The sequence below is a fragment of the Mugil cephalus genome, chromosome 5, assembly GCF_022458985.1.
Source record: "Mugil cephalus isolate CIBA_MC_2020 chromosome 5, CIBA_Mcephalus_1.1, whole genome shotgun sequence".
Classification (NCBI taxonomy): domain Eukaryota; kingdom Metazoa; phylum Chordata; class Actinopteri; order Mugiliformes; family Mugilidae; genus Mugil; species Mugil cephalus.
Window position 1 is genome coordinate 11,260,936 of NC_061774.1, and position 18,781 is coordinate 11,279,716.

Genomic DNA, 18,781 nt, shown 5'->3' on the forward strand with positions numbered 1-18,781 from the left:
TTTTCAACGCACAGAAATCTTTTATTACATAACAGGCTTTTACTGAGCTGTCACGCAGCCGCTGATACAGAAAACACCGTCAGCACAAGCGTTTCAGCGCACAGACAGATCACACACGACAAAACCACGCACGTTTTATTCAAATAACAAACAAGTCAGAAAGTACTACTTCAGTGGATTTTTTTTTTTTTTTTTTTTTTTTTTTGACCAGAGCATGTTGGAGCCTTGACAGCACAAAAAAACAACAACTCATACGCATGCATTTTTATTTTGATATGAACCCTTGGGAAATATTTCCTGAATATTCATCTGACATTTTCTCTAAGCACGACTGTTCCCTTAATGTACCACCAGGGGGCGGTCGACTATTGTTGATCACAGCCGTATACTAGAGACAATATACGGCTATGGTCGGTCAGAAGGGCCACATCTGTCCGTCAACAACAAAAAAAAACTACACATTTATAACACGTTTGCAAACACTTCACACAGCAAGAAAATATTTTCAAATGAGCAATAGCAGGGGATGTGCACAGGACGGATGTGGACTCTTTTTTTAATTCGTTAACACGTTCTTTTTCTTGAAGATATCTTTATCCCTAGAAACACCACACAACGACAATAAAGAAAAGAAAGTTAGTGTTTATAACATCTGGGGTGTAAGGTGAGGACATATGGTAAATTAAAGAATGATAAAGATGTTTCACCTTTTTTTTTTACGAGAAAAAGCTGTAGAGATAGGAGAACGAGACAATCCCAATGATGGCACAGCACAACATAATCATCATCTTTTTCTGGAGTTGGAATCAAAAATAAACAGCAGTCACACAACAAGTTGAGTTACGCGTTGCTTATGGAGTCTGGACACAAAAAGGCAGCACAACTATTCACATTTATGTTCACTTTGTTAAGGAAATGCGGGTCACGAAGTAAGGGGAAGGGGAGCAGGGCGGCCAGGGAGACGGGGTGTGTGTGTGTGTGTGTGTAAAAGGGAGAGGAGAGGTGAACTTACCTCCTCTGTTACATGTGTGCATCCAGCCTTTTAAAGCCGCACTTTGAAACACAGCGGTCAACATGCTGCATCAACAATCTGCCGTCCCATAAAACACACGAGACAGCTTCGCACTCCGTTACATATTTACCTTTTGCCACCGGCGAACAGCTGCAGGACGGGGAGTCAGGAAACAGCAACAGAACACAAGTCAACCAGTCATTAAAAAACATAAAATCTTTAATTTCTATTGAATTCATTGGCACTTAACTGAGTTAAAACAACGTACAACAGGTTTCATTTCTTACTGCGGCCTGTGCGGACGGCTCAAGCTCAGCTAAAGTAGCAGACTGAGGACTTGTCACGTTCAAGTCCACGCACTGCGACGTCAGAATTAAAGGTTCTGGTCTGACACACAAAGATGTTGCACCTACAAAGCCCTTAGTTGATTAGAATTGCTCTTGATGATTGGTTGAAACAGTATCTCTGATCTAGTCCCCTTTTGTACAGCTGGTCACCTGCTTTAATGGCCCTGTTAAAACAAGGGCCGACAACTGTCAGTCGTATTCCTTCGACCAGTAATAGTAAAACAAAAAAAAAAAAAAAAAAAAAAAAAAAACTTAACAGGATGACAGTGGCCAGCCACATCTGAGCTTAGCTGTCAGTTCATTAGGCACACGTTCCTAAAACTATTCAAGTGTAAAAGACTGTCAAAAAAATATATATATATTTTCAGGATTGATATGGACAAAACCGTGAAAGACATGTATTTATATACCCAATAATAATTATAGTTACAATAAGGATGTTTAGTTACTGAAATAGTTCTAGACACGTGAAATGTTTCAGGCTGGTGTATCTTGTGGTGCTGTTGTACTTGAGTGGAGTGAACAGAAACCTTAACAAAATAACCTTCATGAACACATGATTACAGAGGTGTACCTAATAATGGCAACAGAGCTGTATAAACACTAGTTAATGCATCTCACACCAGTAAAGAGGCACCAGCCAGGGAGACTTCACTGTATGTTAGAGAATCCGTTTATGTGCAACTTGAAGCAGCAGGACAAACACAAAAACTACCGTGGACCTAACGGGAAACAAGGCACTAGTGTTGCTACCGATCTCTACACAAATCATTTAGTAATAAAAACGAGTCTTACAGCATTTTAACACGGAAGACGATCGTGGTTATATGTGAAAAAGGCTTCAGGTATTTCTCCGAGAGGCTTCAGTCTCTAACGAGTGTTTTCAACAACAAGAACGAAATGTGCCCCGTCTTCATTTTTTTTTCTCTTTGGTGTTTTTCTTCAAATGTGTACACACAAGTACCACTCTTCACATTTTTAATTGGTTAACCACTGTGATCTCCAGACTGAAGATCACTCCTCTTCAAGTTAAAGAACTAGGTCACAGTCAGGACGCCATACCGCCAACGCACAAATAGTAATTCTATTACTATTTTAATTACACAAATTTTTTAGCTTAAACACATATTTTCAAACGTGAAAGTGCTGCAACAACCAAAAAAAAAAAAAAAAACTAACAAAATCCCAGAACAGTGAACATTCAGTCACAAGCTTGTCAATTATAAAATGTGTCAAGGCTCGTAAAGGCAAAGGGGGGAATGATCGGGGAGATGATCGGGGAGATGATCGCGGTGCCTCTGTTGGGCTCATCGGACGTTAAAATTTCAGGTGACAAATGCTTCCACGCGAATCCTTTGTCACCGGAAAATGAGAAGTGAAATGTTAAGTGACCCTGGAGCGATTATTTCAATTCCCTTTTTCGCTTCCACGCAGATACAATAGATATTGTACCTCATGTCAGCTTCAGTCCCCTTTCCTCATTTGCAGAAGGGCAGTGAAAAGTCCAGAAGTGGGGAAGTCAAAGTGAGCTCCATCAAGTCAAATGTGGCACATGATCTGCAGTTTGAACGTTATGATATCCACATGGAGCGATGGCAAGTATCATGTTCTTCTTTAGCGAGCAGATGGATGGAGAAGTGAATGAGAGGACGGTGGAAACACAGATGATCAGGTGACGGTAGAGACACGGTCCTGGTTATAGTGTCCGGGTGAGGAGGAGACGATGAGGAGGATGAGAACAACCACAGATTCCGCCGATTATCATCACCGTCTACAGATGAGGAGGTACAGACAAAGGGAGGATGATGTTAATGACGGGATGCGCAAGCTCAAAAGTGAACGCTCAGACCAAACACCAGCTGAAACTGTGCACGAGTAGCTCACCACCAGAGCCGTATGTTAGAGAGAGTCTGGTCAACTCAAATCACGGGCGCTGTGTTAGATACATCGGAGGGAAGATTGTACAGAGAAACACTATGGGGCAGATGTGCTACGTTGAAATAAATATCTTATTTTCACTATTTACAGACCTATAAATGTTATTGCAAATATCTGTCAATATGCAAAAGGTCCTCACTTAAATATCTCAGCATCTACTTACTTACTTAAATATCTTGAATGAGCCTGTAAAATGCTTTGGAGCCTGAACGCCTCATCAGTCATGGGGCTGTGTTTACCTTCTCCTCAGTCTCCCCTGTTCATCGATCTCCCTTAAAAGTTTGTATTATCATTATAACATTTGGACGCTAGCCATAACAACTTTATTATCAATCAAATTTGGCTATCTACATGGACATAACTTACATGCACACATGGGTTTCACAGTATATATGGCAGCAGCTTCTAAGGCTTTAGTCTAGATAACTAGCTGGCATGAGGCTTGGTTAACTTCAAACGAATTCATTTGTAAAGCAGCGTTTTTGAGATCAAGGTTCACATTCATGATGGTATGACTTCATTTTTCCTACCGAAAATCTTAGCAAACGGAAAAAGGGACATTGACATTTATCTCACATGATAATAAAAAAGGGAGAAATCAGTTGTCATCCAGCTCTTCCTTTTAATCCTCTGCTCCCATGACTTTGTCTGTTTTGTTTTTTTTCCACTGGGGAAACGGTGGAGTTTCCTTCACGTTTTCCTGATCCTGTGCTGGAGCCGTAGGCTGAGCACTGAGGCATATTTCAGCTTTTAATCCAGTTTTATTCTCTGTTATTGCCACTTCTCTATGGGAGAATATTAATTAGGCGTAGATAACGCGGCGCCCACGAAACACGCGTCCAGCTCAGAACCAATCAGCACAGAGGGACAGCTCAGACCGTCCGTTCCCTGGTTGGCCAGACTCACTCTAATATACCGCTGTGGCTCACCACTAGCACTGTTTTGTTTGTTTAGCTGTAACTAGAAGCAAATACTGCAGAATGGGAAAAAGAAACACCCAAGAACTTCAAACACACACAAACACTCCCCACGTAAGCTCTCTAGACAGAAAGAAAACACACACACACACAGCCTGAAGGGAAGTGCAAACTCCTTTCCAAAGCACCCACACCCACTGTGGCAGTACAGCAGATAAATTCCCTCCAGAGTTACTCACCCATAGCTCTCCACTTACTTCAGTCCCACTGACAACCCGATTATGAGAGCTAATATGGCCAGCAAGACCGCCACAGCCACACCTATTATCACCATTTTCTGTTGGGAACAACCACAGAGTCCAATCTCAGATTTGTGCAACATTACGACTGTTTGTTACTGTATGTGACAATGATGCAGTTTGTCTTTGCAGCTTGGCAACCGCACAAACGCTCCACGACGACGGTCTTGAATCGGATAAACCCGTTTTCCCTTGTTACAATGTGTTGATCGTATGACTTTAAGTTACAATCAGAATCTACTAAACAACATCTTCAAGCACGGACAAAAGAAACAATCGAGCAGAGAACGGTACATATATGAAGACAAAATAAAAGCCGAAGAGAAAGGACAGAGAGAAAAGAGAGTGGAAGCTGTGAGTCAGTGTGTGTGTGAGTGTGTGTGTCTCAGTCAGTGGGAAGGAAGTTGTCTCGATTCTGGATCTTGGTTGCACAGGGATCCACAGGCCACGGGTTGGGTTGCTTGGCAACGGAGACGTCAGAGGGTTGGGGATCAGCACAGGTCAGGGTCAAGGGGAAGACCGGGGTCTTGATGGATGGTGGGGAGGGTCTTCACGTGGTTGAGCAGGTTTCCCAAAAGCATCCTTGAGTCAAAGAGGAATTCCAATCATTCCCAACTCTCTGACACGCGTGGCCGTCCAGAGCCACGTGCATCGGCAACAACTTCCTCTATTTAGTAAAATTAGGGCTCTAGTTTCTGTTTTGCATCTCTGAGCGATACCAAGCCCACGCTTTTCAGCAGAATCAGCGTCAATGGTCGATCAGGCCACTGAGAGAGATTATTCTATTGGGCAAAGTGTAAAGGGCACACAGAGGGCTTTTCCAGCTTTACGTCTTATTCGAACATTCAAGCATAAATATTTTCACTGCACGATTTAAGAAAGGTCAGCTCAGCACAGCGGTTTCGAGCTCTTCTTAGCCTCCCAGCTAATAGTAGCTTTTCTAGTTTCCCTAAAGACCTATTTCCTTTCATGCTCCAGTCTTCTTTTGTTGCCAGTTGTTCGTTGATGATGGTTTTGTGTCTAAATTAGTTGTTCTTCTGTGAACCGGGGACATCATTGACTCTCAGGAAGAATCTCGCCTCCAGGAATCCAGGTGTTAAGTTTTAATCTTCAACACGGTATTTTCTCTTCCACTATGATGACTCGGAGTTCAACAGTAGAACTATATTTACACTATGCGATATACAAGGAGTTGGGGTTTGCATGTTTCCAATTTCCAGACACTGTCATAGACAAATTTCGTAACCGCACCTGGTTTCAGAGGTTTCTATCAGGAAACCCTTTGCTCTGCTCGCCTCCTGTACAGCAACAAGCTACGCTATTCACGCAGAGCTGTTAGCTGTCCGAGGCTAAAAGATTACTATGTGGGCAAGAGTAGTGCATTATCAGCAAAAATATTAACTTCTGTTCACCCCTCATAAGGTGGAAGGAAACAGGGGACATATCTGATGGATGCTTTTGGGAAACCGGCCATTTGTTTTTGACGAGTCACTCACACGGCGAGCCTCTTGCTGAAACTTTGCGGCTTTCTTAGTGTCCGCCACGGCCCTCTCCACGAAGCCCACCGACTGGTCCATGTTGCTCTCGATCCTCTCGATCATCCCACCCTGACACGGACGGTGCCAGAGGGAACAAAAAAGGCAGCAAAAGTGAAACGGGCGAGAAAGGACAGAGAGAGAAACAGAAAGCGAGGCGCGCACGGTGCAACGGTTCAGTCGATGTGTGAATGGTGAAGTGTGCGGTTTGGAAGTGTCAAACCGTGAAAAAACGTGCTTTAAAACGAGCAGAAAGAGAAAACAGGAAGAGCCGCGAGTCTTCGCGGGGCGACGTCTGGCAACGTGGCATTACCTTGCGAGCTTTGGTCTGGTACCTTACGGCTTTTTTGGTCTGCTCCTTAGCCTCCAGTATGTGGTCCACAGACTTGGACACATTCTGCTCTATGTTGTCTACTATGTCACCCTGAAACACACACGACACTCGGTGAGACACAGAGCCGCACACAGCGAGGTGAACAAAGTACAGAAGGAATACGTCTGGTTATGTAATTTCTGTAGTGTTGGAGAATCGGAAAAAACAACAGTTTGGAAAATCTCAGAAGAAATAACACAACACAAACAGCGAGAGTGTGGAAGAGAGCGGCTCTTACCTCAAATAACAAGCCTTTCCCTCAGAACGCATGGTGTAAGCAGCAGGAAATATGTGTTATAATATAACATGCACATACATAAAAACAAGCTGACTATAGCACAAAGTCTGCTTTGACGCTTGACGTGCACATCTTACTAAATGCATTCATGTTGCTTCCATTAATGTTGGGTGATGGGATGGAGGTGGCAGTGGCAGGAGAGAGCAAAGAGGGGTATGAGAAAGGCATGGAGCTGGAAAAGAGGAAACAGATGCAGATTGACAGTCACACCAGAGCCCAAACGATCAGGAGAAAAAGAGTTTGATACCGTCAGGACCGAACACAGAAAGGCCATGGAAGAGATGTGAGTTTGAAGAATGAACGAAGCAGGAGAGAAGACGGGTGCAGAAGAGCGTACCTGGCTCTCCACCAGCATGGCGATGTCTACGAACATGTCGTGCAGCTCCTTGATGCTGCTTTCCAGACGGACGATGTCTTTGTGCCTGGCCTCGATCTCACTCAGGGCTTGTTTTGAGATGCTGGAGTCAACAATCTGCAGAGAGGACAGTCTTCCTGTTACACAGACGTTACAGCGCAAGCGTCTCATCATCATTACATCTTAGTACTAGAGTACAAATGCATCAGCCCTATTTCTGAAGTGGATGCCAGTTCTTTTTGAATAAATCCCGCCGTCCAGTCTTAGAGTAGTAGGGTTTCTTTAATATATACAGAGCTTGATAGCCTTTAAATAAGATAAATATACTTAGATGGAAGATGGAAGTCTTAAACACAAAGCTGCTGTTATTATAGCAATTAGGCAAGTAGTTACCCTCACCCCTCGCGGTTGGAGCGCACTGACAAAAACATATATATTTAAGTCTGCATTCGCATCCCAATGCAAACCTCGAACTTATGTTAATACCAAACTGATGTTTGATATCGCCATGTGCAACTATTTGCCATGTAGGATGATGTTGTTTACACAGCAACACCGTACCAGCATTTACATTCATATATATGTATATTTATATAGATGTGGTGGTTGCCAGGGCCTGGGCCAATGTGTTCAACCGATCAACATAATAAGTCAAGGTGCCTACTGCAGTGGGAAAGTAACTGATTCTACCTTTATTTAAACAGATGAGTCAGTTGATAACAATTTATCATTTACAATGACGACCTGAGCAAGAGATAGTACCTGCCCTGAGGTAGGGCATAAAAGAAATATCTAAACTTCTCAGTTCCTCAGTAAACGAACGAAAATGGAAAAAGCTCTGTAAAGTTTCTGTGAAGACTAATGCTCACTTATTAAGGAGTGTACAGTAAATACATCAGATCCACAAATGGGAAAAACTGTCACATTTTTTATCAGTACAGGGGCAGAGAAGATGATTCAGGCCGATGATACTCCTCAGCAAAATGTGTCACACTCGCTACTCGTCATTTGTTATCCAGAAATCTTCTTTCTTTTCATGAGAATCGTGTGGCTGTTACATCTGTGAAATGAGAACTCAAAAGGCTACAAGTAGACAAACTGAATTTAATCCAACATGTCAAATCACAAGCACTAACAACTAGGTCACACCAGGTTTTACTAAGCAACTGACAGTTCAGCTTCCACAGTTCAACCACACTGTGACCAGCGTAAAGGTAAGGTTAAAGACAGCGGAAATGCGTGTGTGCATGCACTCATACTGCAGACGCTTACCCCTGCAGTAAACACGGCAGCGTTACCGCTCTCCAACATCTCCTCCAGCTCTTCATCTGTTGTTGCTTTTCCAGCTGCAAAGGAAAGGAAAGGAAATGAAAGGAAAGGAAAGTGTTAGTAACAAAGAAGACCATCTCAGTCCCTTGTTGCTGTGCACGTTGGCGTCACTCACTGATCTCTAGCTGTCTCTGAATACGTCCTTTACTTCTCTCCCTGAAGTCTACCTGAGCTTCATTATACTTCGTCATCACCTCCACAAACTTCCTGGACAGCACTGCATGCTGGGAAACAGAAAGGAAAAGGAATTAGCGAACGGGTACGTAAGGAATCTTCTTGGGTGTACAAATTGAATCGATTTAAGCTTACGCATGAAGACAAATACGCTTTGACTATTTTTGAATTTGAAAAACACAAGGCAACGTGGATTTCTGCCAAAACAAACTCAAGAAATAATTCACTCATTAGCCGTAATATTCAAAGTCGGACATGCCGATATTCAGGCTTTGTCTCTTAGTACACAAACCTTCAGACTGAAATAATTTACCTGCGATTTACGTATCCGCATGTCAGCTGACACCCTCTCCTGCTCCTCTGACTCCAGATTCCTCTCGATGGCTGGGAAGAAGTCAGAGTTACTAAGTTATGATTCTGTACTAATGTCACGTAAATATTCTCAGTGAAAACACTGTGTGTGTGGCGGTGGGAGGCAGACTCACTCTTGAGTTTGTTTCTCGCGTTGTTGGCCATCTTCTTAATGTCATTGGTGATTGCCTCCAAGTCATCTTGTGTTTCTGAGAATGAAAAGGTTTTAGCAGTGGAGCCAGACGGCTGCGTTTATGGTGTATGCAAACCTATACAAATGAATCTTAAAGGTAATGATGCAACATGGTGCATTTACAGTCATTTGTGTATATTTGCAATCGTGTATATTAAAAATTTAACCTTTTTTTTTTACTATTTTATTTATTATAATGTATTTAAAGCAGCCAAAAATGGCCGATTAAAGCGTAAAGGAGAGAAGAGAAAGGAGAGCCGGGGTCTTACTCTGATCTGATGTGGGAGCAGACAAGATGACGGAGTAAAGCTTTTTGACTTCAGCCACATTCTCGTCTATTTTGTCAATACTGTTCCTGATGTCCTCGATCTGAAACAATTGCACAAAAACACCTGAGATGTGTAAATGGATGAATACGTTTTTTAGAACTTTAACCTATGCAAGCCGTCTTAAACGCAAGCGAAAGAAGAAGAGCCTCTGCGGGATAAATAATCCATAGCGGTATTCACCTGACAGAAGAACTCATCCATGAAGGCTGCATTGTCCACAGCGATCTCCACCTCTTCGTCATCTTGATCGCACGTCTGACGGAATAAAACATAAGTCAATTTATGAAGCATGTCATCAGAACCTCAGGATTAAAGGTTGGTTCAAATGTTCACCAGCTAAAAACATAAAACCATCTGCACCATTCTGTATCTGCATTCACCCACAACTTACTGTCTGTTATTTCTTTATGATTTATGACGTCATCATAAACAGTCGACCAGGGGCGAAAACATACCGCTCCTGTTTAAAATTACTTTTAAAGACCTACTGGTGTAGCTCAAGCAATTTGTGGTTTGGTGTTTTTTGTATATTTAACCATGTATCAATCAGAGTTGTGATGCTGACTCAGACAAAAGTTATTCATGCGATAACAACAAAATAATGCAAGACAACCCCAAACTTCCCGTAGTGTAACAACCATTGTAAACTTATCAGGAAGACAGGCTCCAGGAAGTAACTGGTCCTAACCAACAAATAGCACATACAGTAATAACTCATAAAACCATAACCTGTTAGCTTTACGCAAGTTTTGACGTGTGATATTTTGCTGATATTACGGCAAGTTAATTTACTTTTGTCATATGGTGTTTTCTTCATAAAGGCACAATGTGTCTGAGGAAATTTTTGTTATTCCCAACATTGTCTTCCTTTCTTTACGCATTGAAGTCCCTACGTTTACCAACCTACGTCACCAGGTCATTAGCATGCTAAATTCTTTAGCCTCTGCTGCTTCTAGATTCGGGGAGTTGCTTAGCGGCAGTATTTTCACAACTCTGAAGGGCAAGCATTTTGTGCGCACGACTTCCCATATCGTAAGCACCCGCTCATTAGTTACATTTGAAGCGGCACGTACTGTATTACCATGAAGCGAGGTTAGCAATTTCACCACCATGAGCCGTTAGATGGATATCATGAACTTGTGACGGACCTCATCAAAACTTTCGTGTTACGCGGCTGAGAATACCACAAAAAAGGACTTTTAAGAAGGACACGCCCCATTTGTATGGGGCCTCGTTCATATTTACCATAGAGATATGACGGTGGTGTCAGTGGCTTCAGACAAGAAAGCGAAAAATTTAATTGCCAATTCCTCGAATTTGGTCTCAACACTTGCCCTAAAAGAATTCAAGTAAAACTGGTTTAAATAAATGAATTTCAAAAACCTAAGTGCGATGGAAGTCTTGGTCCTCATATGAGAATATGATCACTCATTAGTTTGTCACCTTTAAAGACAGTTTATGATGCCACGTGATACAGCAAGATTTGTTTACTATAAATAACTCTTAGAAAAAATCTAACAGCTTTTAAAGGCCGACAATGACATTAATACTCGGGACTAAAAACATGTATTTTGTGCCCGTTTTCATTCAAAAAAAAGTTCCTGTTACGAGGGAAATGATGCTAAACAGCATTTAGGTCAAACGAGCCCCACTGCAGGTTATACTATTGAACTCTCTTCCTGGTTGCCAGCTGGGCCGTGTACCATTAACCAGGAACACTGGTCTAACCCTTATAACCCACACCCAATAAATCTTATACGAAAGCTCCACTCTGCTGAAGTCAATAAACGTGTGACATGGGACAAGTCAGTAAACACAACGCGGTGCTGGCGGTGAGTATTTACATGAAGTACCAGGGCCGGGCTCCAGGAACTCAACCTGTTTTCAACCGACTCTCAAACTGGCTTCAGAAACCACAGCGGAGGAACAGTGTAAACAGACGTCGAGGCCACGGCGTGACGGCGTTAGGTGTACACAACTTTCCGTAACAATGAGCGAAAGGAGACAATCAGCTCGCCCGCTGTTACTTCCCCTTAGATTGCTTCTGCTTTTGAAGTCAAATATGTTTTTATTAGACAGCCCCGGCTTTTACAGCCAAGCTGGAGGCACGAGTCTCGAGTCTGGTCTCCTCAGGTGTGCGCCCGGGTCAAAGTCAAGGCCTGGAAAATACCAGGCGTCACGCAGCTGCCGGCTTCCCTGCGCTCTCATATCAACTGACGCATAGTCAATCTGTTCGAAAGTAATGTCAATAGATATGGGGATTACAGCTGTTTGACGCAGGAATAGACTAGCCCTGTTATTGCTATTAGCCTTGAACATCCTAACGGAGCTACACTGATCCTCTGTCACTGCGTAAGACAAGGACACAGAAAGGATCTCGGAGCTAAAGCCGCAACAACTAACTGATAAACAAAAGTCACTGACAGATTAATCAGTGCCTAGCAAGTTTACAAAAACACTGGATCCCTTTAGCTTCTCTAACGCGAGCATTTAGGTCACCTTTAACCTTCTGCCCTTCTTCAAAAAATTTGACTAGCAAATGCGCCCTGGACTATTTGGTTCAGGCTGCTGTAACTAACAACAGCTGAGAACACAGAGCTCGCTGGACGCACACCGACACAATGCTTGTTTTTGAATATCTCCGAGGGTTATTCATCAAACGCGCCACTCAGGCCGGCACATTCTGCTCCCTCCTCACACAGCATTTCTGCAGTGGTGAGATAAGAACAAGAACTCACTTCCTTCCAGTGTCTCTCATTCAGCGAAAACCAGAGGGAAGGAACTGATGTGTGCGATGAACCAAACAGACAAAGGCCACATGCACAGGCACTTTGCTTCAATGTGAAAACAGCTTGACACTGGCAGGAACAGTCAGAGGGTGTGACCGTATCCAAGGCGTCTTATGACTCAACTCGGAGACACTTAACTGCTGTTATTTGTAATACATTAACCTCCATAAATGGGGGATGAACGTTGTGCAACGCTTCATGATACGGTTTTAAAAAATGACGTGTGAAATATCTAAAAGTTTGAAAAGGCGTCTGTCTGCACAATAGAACCAGATCCACATTATCCAGTAATTCATTTTTATTCAAAGATGATACTAGGATTTGATGGAACATGAGCCAAAATACTCACAGACATGCAGCTGCAGATTAGATTTTTTTTTTTAAACCAAAAACAACAGAAATGCTGTCATCTCACAGTGAAGACTGTGTACTTCTGAAAATCTGGTCAACTGCACATCAAGATAAGATGACTCGAATGACGCACACTTCAGGTGAATTCAGACTCTTGATTGTTTGTTTTTTTTTTTAACACAAATCACTTGATCAAGCTTAATCTGCAAACAAATTGTGTTGCACGTCATGCACAAAAAGCAGACACGCTAGTCACCTCTCACGGAACTGGCCATCGGACCGACTACCTGACTCTCTGCACGTTTCATTATAATGTGTGTATAGAGCCAAGTTGTTTCTTTTGGCAGGGGACAAGAGTGTATGGGTCGGTATTGACAAGGACTTCATGATACAATACGTATCACGATACCCGAGTGACGATACGGTACATTATTGTGATATATCGCAATATTCTACATAGTTCACTGCAAAATTTTAAATGCAGCTTAAATACACCTTGCATGTACGTACATCTGATGACAGCGATAATTCATTGGAGAAACTGAGTCAAAAAACAATATTAATACAAATGTATTGCTCTTGTACACAAGATGTGGTGGTGGAGGTGTGGAAGTTTGTTCAAGATGGGCCCAAAAAATGCATTTTTTTTTTTCAAAATCGATATCAAGACATTCAACATCGTATTGTATCGGAAGAAAAGTATCGCGATATATTGCCATATCGATATTTTTTCCCACCCTTAATGGGAAACCTGACTAGTCTGTGGCTACACAGTCGTACACACCACAAACTGGGATGCGCTGTGTATTCTGACACCTTTCCATCAGAACCAGCATTGACTTAAACTTGAAACTTCACTCCCTTCGAGCATCAATGAGCCGTCACCTCTTTTCCATCCTTGGACCACTCCTGTAAGTTCCTTTGCTGTCTGACACATCCCACAGCTTTCATGAAAACTTGACAATCCGTGTTATTCATCTGACCAGTGATTAACCTCCTGAGACCTGAGCTTTAGTTTGGTAAACATTTTTAATTTCTCCAAGGTATCTGGGATTAGCAGGAACCAAGGAGTATAAAAAATTGGTGTCCTCATATGTGGACACGGGGATTATTTCACTGTATGTTATGATAAAGTCACCAAAATGTAACAAATATAAAAATGAACATGGCTGTGCAAAGACAGAACTGCAAATAATGAATTCCCAGTGTCCTCAAACAAGTATTTGTTACATATTTGTCACTATTGTTCTGTGTGTTTATTTGAATTTGTTACGTTTGAATGTCATAATAAACTGGAAGAAGTTAATAAGCATAAATAAACAAGTTTCAACTGTAAAATTTGGTGCAGATTTGGACATTCTTGCACTTTTGTTACGTGATCGGCTGTAGAAAGAATTTACTATCTATCACGTTTTTACACCAACTAGTATCTAGTCCTCATATGAGGACACAGGGTCTCAGGAGGTTAAGTCCAGCCAGTCATAATGGTATAATGATCTGTGTACACAGAACATTTTCACTCCGGTTACGTCTGTGTTTCACTATTTTGTACACACAAACCAGTCAGTGGGCCTTGTTGAATGCTCTCGCTCTAACTTATCTAACCTGTGATTCCATCGCCTTTGAGAAACGACGAGATTAAATGTCAGACTTTGTCTCTTGAGGAAGATAAATGATGAAATCTAAAACACTCTGCTGCTGAAAGACAGAGGAGAAAAATCTGAATAATGTGTAAAACTACAAGACAATAACAAGAATAGAGCTAATGGTCTTTTTGATAATGGATTGTTTAACCTCCAAGTAAAAATGGAAAACCATCCAAGTATTCCACGAAGAATTGTTATTCGTCATAGTTCCAGTAAACTGAACATCTCTGGAGGACAAGACAAGGTATGGAAGAAAGTAACCTTACATCGCTGAAAAGGTCACGGCTCCTTATGGGTGAAAACAAAGCGTAAGTTGCTGCGTTGTGTATTGTTCATCAAACCATTTAAAAGATACAACTCTGAGATTTTCCCTGCTCCCTCAAGAGAGAGGGATAAAAACCTAATAAATGTAGATGGTTAATGTTGGCAAAGCTCCACGCTGTATTTATGTCATGATAATATCTGCACGCTTTCCGGCCGATGAATGCTAGCAACACAAAATAAACACTCAAATGGGGGTGTGGCCTAATTTGCTACTGTCATGTACGCATAATGCATACATTTGGGCTTTAGGGAGTTATGTTGCTCACAGTTTTAGACCAAATAATAAATATTCATGACAATCGATACAAACAACAACTAGTAGCTGCAGTCGAATGTACTAGAATTTCCCTTGTGTGCATTTAGCAAATGAGCTATTAGCTAACCCAGCAGCAGCAGCAGCAGCAGCAGCAGGGGACGGAGGCTCAGGTTTAGAGCAGCATGGGGGCAGGTGCCAATACACTCCATCAGGACTTGTGTTATTACAAAGCTAAAGTCTGACAAGGGATTTAAAACGCGCAAATTTCTCCACTCATTGTGTGGATGTCTGCGACAGGATATCTGTGACGGTACTAAGACTGAAAGCACATTTGAAAATACTATGAGGGAACTGAACGGTCGTCAACTTCTGCTCTAGATATTTACTCATCTAACAATACAAACAAGTGCATTCGGCTTGCTCGAGGGGAACATGCCAAATAAAATGTGACGTTAAACTAACTAACTAACTAACTAATGATTCAGCATTTCTTCCAAACTTTCCAGGAGTACAGAGGAGCGTGTCAGGTGACGTGATCATGCTGCTGTTGGCATGAGCAAACACTTATATGCATGCACACACAGACTCATATACAGCCTAGACTCCTGCCAGCAAGTTAAACATTAGAGGGGAAACTCAAGGAGGAAAATAAAGGTGGAGGGTGAGGGCGGATAAGGTGGAAAGATAAAGAAACGGAGCTGAAGAGCTATTGAAAAGCAGTTAAGGTGGAAACAATTAAACTGCTGTATTATAATTACACACTAAACAATGTCTAACATATGTCAAGTTCCCAACAAATGACTGCTTACTTCCCTCGCTGTTTGTACTTCTTTTCTCTAAAACTAAGCCAGCGGTGTGAAATACAGATGCCTGTGGGGGATAGCGCAGTTCAGCAATTTTAAACACGGCAAATATTTGGCCGGCAGTTTCAGGTAGCCATAGCAACACATCCCATCTTGGGTTACAATAGGATCAAGGCCGAGGGAGATACAGCAACTGTATTAAATGCTGCCGGCTCAATGACTTCTCTGTTTAATCTGACTAGGAGGGCCGGGATTCTGGGTTCAGTCCGTGTTAACTAGAGATCACGTGACCAGTTCTCAATTTTTCTACTTACATTTTAATAGTTATGTGTTTTATCAGTAAACACTAATAGGACTGAAAGAGACATTTCTTTTCATTAACAATCCTGAATCCTTGGGGACATTTTCCAATTGTTTTTCTGTCTGGTGAACAGTCCAAAGCCTCACAGTTTACAATTTACAATGAAATACACTCACTTAACAGTTCATAAGATACAGTAGTGAAGAAATTATGATTATTAACTGTGCTTCACTAAAAACCCCTTCACAACAGTTACTTTAAACAGTGTATGGTCATTTTGGAACATGTAGTTTGCGAACATTTCGGAACATGTACTTATATATATATATATATATATAAACACCATACTTGATTTATATTGCGCTGGACAACTAATTAGACAGTGGGCTCATCTTTTCTGCATTAACATGCGATTTTTAATCAAAGAAAATGAAAATGAATGATTCATCCGGTATCACTGTTTTCAGCTGGGATTCCCCAGTTCAGACCTGACTGAATTTTAAAGCACCATCTTAATCAATATGACTTGAGGTACAGTAATGACTATTTTTAGACTATTTTGTCAGTGCAAACACAATGATATCCCAATAACTGAATCGCCTACATCCAACATTTCCGATCATTATCCAAGTTGTAGTTAGGAGTTTTACATTCATCTTATGAGTTATGTCATCACATGCACCCCTGGTTCAGTTTGATAGTGTGAAGTATTTATGTTAAAGGCTTCGGTAAAAAAATATTGCAATTTCCTTCTAAATTGTGAGTCCACTTGAGTGCGCTGAGGCAAAAAAACACACTGTAAGGACATTTCCTGGACACTTACCGCTTTAAGCTGCTCCAATCGGTCCTTCATTTTTTTAGGCGTTTAATTCAACACTGTTCAGCCAAATAAACAACCACAATATTGTGTGGAAAGGCTGAAAAACTACCGCCAACCTCCCAATTCCTCAGCCAGCTGGCAGGCTAGCTGTGCAACACAAACCCACCGCCAGTCAGAAAGAAAATTAAACTCCAAGAAAGTCTTGACAGAAGAGTCTGAGAAAACGACTTTTTCTGAAAACGGGAGTGTTTCCGTCGTTTTTCCATACAATATGGCTGCTGGGTTTAAAGCCAGTGTTTTTTCTTGCTAAATCTCCTCGCCCAGGGGATTAAAACAACAGTTGTGTAGACCGTATAATCTGCCTCTCCGCTGTGCTCCAGTAATCATTCTAAAACGCACTTTTCTATTTGACGCATGCGCAGACGGGCCACCGTCAACTGGGATGTAGCCACGCCCTGAGCCACCTGCACTGCTGATGCATTGAGGTGGTGTAGGAATAATAACCTCTGTAGCTTTCCGATTATTTTCGAATGGAAATCGTCATAGACGGCCAAAGCATCGGTTAAAATCAAAATGTTACTGTGTGTGTGTCTTGTCAGTGAATCTAAAGAGGGAAGAGACACAAGCTCCTTTGCTTGATACACCATGTTTATTCTTTTACACAAACTTTTGCATCTTTCTTGTGTTAACAAAACTTAGATATTTCCCCTTTCTCTTTCCAGTATAGTACATTTTCTAAAATAAAGTCATGTTAAGCGTTTCTGTCCCAGGTAGTACACGTTTATTTTATTGTCTTGTTTATTCAGAATCTGTAATTAGGTTTAGCCGATAGCACGTACAATCATGGAAAATATGTTTCAATGTCCACAGAGGATGTTGCCATAGGGGCGCACAAAGAAGATTTATAGCTCATAAAATTCAACAACACATTGTGTGGAACTAAATATCTTGCTGATTAAACTCTAATAAAAAGGTGGATCACACAAAGGATATTCTGCTAACATGCCTGTCTTAATTTGACTTTTGACATGCCAGCATTAGTTACACATTGTCATTGTAATTTCTCAGGTATTTGGTCATAAACCACAGAATTGCACATACGATGACGATATCACTTAGGTCAAATGATCACCATAGTGATTTATCTTGTGTGTAACAAAAATACCCGAAATACCTTGAAATGTTTATCTTGAAACAACCACAAATGTATTCACCAAAGTCTGAGGTAGTATGTTGAGATTAGTGGTGCAAAAGTCATAAAAAATAATAATAAAAATAATAATAATTAAATAATAATAAAAAAAATAAATCATTCATTCCATTCATCAAAACCATTTTTTTTATTATTTTCTGTATTGGTGCAGGAGCATGTTTCAGAGTTCTGGAGCTACTAATCTGTCTTTGTTATGATCGCTGCCACATCATTAATTTGGTCAAAGTGTTGTGCTTCTGAAATGCACTACTGGCATTCTGCAGTGTCTACATTTTTCACCCAAGGCCATGACCCTGAAGGAAAAGTTACAGGATGAGCCAGTAAACTATTACGTGGAGCAAAGTGATCTGCTGAATAATAGTGGGAATTTACTTAGCTCTTGAAACGGAGACGTTACAAATCTTCTCCATTCATGTGATCTTCAGTGAACTGAAGCCTTGACATGTTCATTATTTATTACTTGTTTACATTTTGATCAAAGTGTCCCTGACTCAGAACAGTGTTAACCAGCAAATTACTTCAATGCAGGATCTGGAGCCTCTGATGATTTTCTCAACAGGAATTTATCCAGAATAACCAGGACATTATTATTGGTTTTAATTATGTAGATATATTCCCTTTTCATCCCACAAACCACAAAGAACAATAATGCCAGTGGAATATGCCGTAGAAAGTCAAAGACTACTGCCGCGCATATTGTATTTGTTTGCATTGTAGTAGATGGTCACACTGCACTTCACCTCACTGCACAGGTTTATGTTGTTGCGCTTCCAATTCGTATTAATTATCTAAAGGCTTTGTAATATGGTGAAGTAGAGATATTGTATG

The 18,781-nt window shown here is 41.3% G+C and overlaps 1 protein-coding gene across 8 annotated transcripts; it reads right to left on the bottom strand.

The window, feature by feature from the left end:
• Positions 1-17,133, bottom strand: stx3a (syntaxin 3A). Of its 8 annotated transcripts, none has more exons than XM_047585187.1 (11): positions 16,744-17,133; positions 9,631-9,705; positions 9,391-9,490; positions 9,063-9,137; positions 8,891-8,961; positions 8,519-8,627; positions 8,347-8,420; positions 7,057-7,191; positions 6,010-6,120; positions 708-794; positions 1-599 (listed from the first exon to the last, which is right to left on the bottom strand). In XM_047585187.1, exons 1-10 carry the CDS (start codon positions 16,771-16,773, stop codon positions 717-719), a joined length of 858 nt encoding a protein of 285 aa, XP_047441143.1. In that variant the 5' UTR covers positions 16,774-17,133; the 3' UTR covers positions 1-599; positions 708-716. The 8 variants fall into 8 exon arrangements, 7 of the variants coding, with proteins under 7 accessions (XP_047441143.1, XP_047441142.1, XP_047441139.1 ...); XM_047585183.1 differs by lacking the exons at positions 1-599; positions 708-794 and adding exons at positions 1,214-3,130; positions 4,472-4,551; XM_047585185.1 differs by lacking the exons at positions 1-599; positions 708-794 and adding exons at positions 1,214-3,130; positions 4,454-4,551.
• Positions 17,134-18,781: the final 1,648 nt, after the last annotated feature.

Bases quoted from the DNA above. Each gene is read 5' to 3' on its own strand.
- stx3a (XM_047585181.1), bottom strand. From the start codon at position 16,773: ATGAAGGACCGATTGGAGCAGCTTAAAGCG. The intron at 9,138-9,390 runs GTAAGACCCCGG...TTTCATTCTCAG, and splicing joins TGCTCCCACATCAGATCAGA to AAACACAAGATGACTTGGAG. The intron at 6,473-7,056 runs GTACGCTCTTCT...TGTGTGTTTCAG, and splicing joins CCATGCTGGTGGAGAGCCAG to GGTGACATAGTAGACAACAT.